The sequence below is a fragment of the Chrysochloris asiatica genome, unplaced genomic scaffold, assembly GCF_000296735.1.
Source record: "Chrysochloris asiatica unplaced genomic scaffold, ChrAsi1.0 scaffold00182, whole genome shotgun sequence".
NCBI classification, from domain to species: domain Eukaryota; kingdom Metazoa; phylum Chordata; class Mammalia; order Afrosoricida; family Chrysochloridae; genus Chrysochloris; species Chrysochloris asiatica.
Window position 1 is genome coordinate 6,358,080 of NW_006408700.1, and position 3,291 is coordinate 6,361,370.

The window sequence follows — 3,291 nt, forward strand, 5'->3', positions numbered from 1 at the left end:
TACACTATGTGAAAGTGGAAAGTGATTCCAGGAAGAAGGACTAATAAGAAGATAAGATCTGGAAAGATAATGATACCACATGTTTGAAGTCAGCAAGCAACCTACTGTGAAGGGACCACAGATGCCTGTAGTGATGAAGAGGAGGTGAGAATGGAAAGGGAGGATGGGTTGAAATCCCGGTGTCCACTATTCTCCCAAGAAGAGTTCATCAAGGATGGATCCATTTCTCAAGCACACACACACACACAGAAAGGGAAACTACCACATTGTTCTCCCTTCTTACTTACCCGTTGGCTCCAGTATTTTCTCCCAGTGGTCCCAAAACTTTCTAAGCCATTTATTGCAGTCTCCCTCTGAGAGTCTCTTGAAGAATCCGTTCAGTTCTCTGTCCTTCTCCCACTTTTCTTTCATCAGCCTGGCTCCAGGACGAACCTCTGTCCAATTCCTGCTCCTCGAATGGAAGAGGAGGAACGTCTGTCCGCCAAAGCCGAATTTCCAGGATGCTCCGGTGCGCTTACCTGCTGTACGCTGACAACACATCTTGGCCTGTAGGGTGAGAGGAGCTGCCCCCCATGGAGAGAGATCACCTACTAGACCTGACCTGCACCCAGCATCCACCTCTTCTGTTCCCCTCCTACCTCCTGGCCTCTTCTATCTTCTACATTCTGTCCATGGTGAAGGGCTTCTAGTTCAGATCAACTTTTTTTGTTGTTGTTGTTATAGCTCATACTCTATATGTTGTTGTTAAGTGCCGTCGAGTCGGTTCCGACCCATAGCGACCCTGTACAGGGTTTCCGAGGGTGTAAATCTTTACGGGAGTAGAAAGCCTCATCTTTCTCCTGCAGAGCAGCTGGTAGTTTCGAACCGTTGACCTTATGGTTCGCAGCCCGATTCGTAACCACTACGCTACCAGAGCTCCTTCATACTCTATATAGTGACCCTTAAACAGATATCCTTAAACATCTGCTCTTTTACTGTTTCTGCCCAGTTGACCATCTCTAAGCATGGGCCTTCTCAAACTTACCAGTGGTTGTGTAATTCTCCAGTTTAATGTCAGATATTTTCAGTCGAAGCTCTTTCACCACTTCTCTTAATGTTTTGATCTGTTCCTCCCACTCCTTCGTGGCATTCACTGTCTTCCCCAGGAAACTCAAGTTTATGCTCTTGTTGGTTCCACAGTCACAGTAAAGAAAAGTATTTTCATCCACCTGACCTTGAACTTTACACCATGGCTGTTCAGGTGGGGACTTAAACATGACAGTGAAGTTGTAGCAAAGACAATGAGCATCTGTAAGAGAAAAATCTCAGGTGAGGGTAGGGATGGGGAGAAGAGGACGATTAGACACTCACTACGACACCAAGCCACCACTCGTCTGTCAATTTGTCATACTGTGGTGGCTTGTGGGTTGCTGATTCTGAAAGCTATGCCACCGGTATTTTAAATACCAGCAGGGTCACCCATGGTGGACAGGTTTCAATGAGCTCCCAGACGAAGACAGACTAGGAAGAAAGAGTGACGAACTACTTCCTAATATTTAGTCACTGAAAACCTTATGAATAGCAGAGAAACACTGTCAGACACAGTGCCGGAAAATGAGCTCCTCAGGTTAGAAGGTACTCAAAATGTGACTGGGGAAAAGCTGCCTCCTCAAAGTAGACTTCACCGTGATGATGCAATGGAGTAAAGCCTGTGGGACTTTCATTTGCTGGTGGGGCACAACTCAAAATGAAGAGAAATAGCTGTAAACATCCATTAAAAATCGGAACATGGAATGTAGGAAGTATGAATCTGGGAAAACTGGAAGTTGCCAAAAATGAAATGGTCACATAAACATCGATATCTTAGGCATTAGTGAGCTGAAATGGCCTGGTATTGGCCATTTTGAATCTTTAGCTGCACGGCAAGTGTCAGAATTCCTCCATCCTTCCCCAAAGTCACACATGGCAGTGGGGTGGGGTAGGGGAGGTGATGGCAGGAGGGGGAGAGGCAGGTGGAGGAGGAGACAAGAGGAAGATCGAGTATAAGGGTATTCAGGGTGCCAGGTGGTGGGTAGGAGGGGTGGGGCCAGTTGGGTTCGTGGGCAGGTGGGAGAGGGGGTATTTGGGGTGAGGTGACAGGTCAGGAGGGGGAACCGAGGAAGAACTTGGAGAGGGCAGGGGTTGAACTCCGGAAATCTCTCTGCACCTGTCTTCTCTCGCTCTTTTTTTTTGAACACATGCTTCGTTTCCAGTCCCAGCTTCTGGCTCAGGAGGCAGGGACCGCAAGAAGCATCACAGGACCACTCCCTCGACTGCAGGGAGTCTGAGAAGACGACTTGGAGCTCTGATGGCGAAGCCAGATTCTAGAGAAGACCCCCTCTCCGGATCGTGGAACTTACCGGCCCTTGTCAGCGGATCGTGGAACTTACCGGCCCTTGTCAGCGACGTCCAGTCGGGCAGCAGCAGTAGAAGCAAGAAGACATGGGTGGACGCGGTGCCGGGAGTGCGCTCCATCGGCTCGGCTGCAGGCGAATGAAGTGAAGTCCGAGTCGGGGTGGGGACTACTTATCTGCTGAGGAGGAACCGCCCCAAACACCCCAACCGGAGACAACCACAGCCCCAAATACCGCAACCGCAGACATCTCTTTTCGCACTTCTTACCCTTCCTTCGCCCCACCCACTTTTCTTACCCACCTCCCCCTCCCCCTATCATTTACTATCTCCACTCCCAGCCCGCTTCTTCCCTTTGCAGAATTTAAGACCTCTGGCCTCCACTTCTGTCCGGTGTGGAATCAAACCAGCTGAGGACAACAGTTAACTGTCCTCTCATCAAAGACAAGTTTTCTAATGGCTTCGATTCTCACCGAGTCTAAGACCCTCAGGAAACTAGAGTAAGTCCTCCTTAACGAAGTGTGGGCTCATGAGGCCGGAATGGCTATTGCGAAGAGATTCAGCAGACAAGGTGCATTGCAAACTGGAGACTTCTGATGATTTTCAACTTCTGTTAAAGATGGGTGCCTCAAAACGACCAGTTTCTCTTCAGAAAGCCTATATAGGGTTGCCGTGAATCAGAACCGACTGGATGGCACTGAATGGTACAAATTGTTAACTCACCAAAAAGGTGACAATCTATAATGGAAAAAGCAGCTGTTGAAAACCTTATGGAATGTAGTTCTACTCTGACACACACGAGGTTGCCATGAGCCCAGTTACTTGACAGCACGGGTTTTTCGGGTTTTTTATTTAATACTCAAGCTTTTCTTTCTTACAAACGTTTACCTGTTTGCTATCATAACTGAATCACGAATTCAT

At 48.2% G+C, this 3,291-nt stretch overlaps 1 protein-coding gene across 1 annotated transcript; it reads right to left on the reverse strand.

Annotated features, from left to right (window-relative positions):
• Positions 1 to 279: 279 nt before the first annotated feature.
• LOC102820451 (NKG2D ligand 1-like) lies at positions 280 to 2,493 on the reverse strand. Its single transcript, XM_006872081.1, has 3 exons — positions 2,409 to 2,493; positions 1,025 to 1,288; positions 280 to 563 (listed from the first exon to the last, which is right to left on the reverse strand). Exons 1-3 carry the CDS (start codon positions 2,491 to 2,493, stop codon positions 280 to 282), a joined length of 633 nt encoding a protein of 210 aa, XP_006872143.1.
• Positions 2,494 to 3,291: the final 798 nt, after the last annotated feature.

Excerpts from the sequence above, each read along its gene's own strand:
- LOC102820451 (XM_006872081.1), bottom strand. The coding sequence starts at position 2,493 with ATGGAGCGCACTCCCGGCACCGCGTCCACCCATGTCTTCTTGCTTCTA. Across the intron at positions 1,289-2,408 it reads GACGTCGCTGACAAGGGCCG|ATGCTCATTGTCTTTGCTAC; the intron begins GTAAGTTCCACG and ends TTTCTCTTACAG. Across the intron at positions 564-1,024 it reads GGAGAATTACACAACCACTG|CTCCTCTCACCCTACAGGCC; the intron begins GTAAGTTTGAGA and ends CATGGGGGGCAG.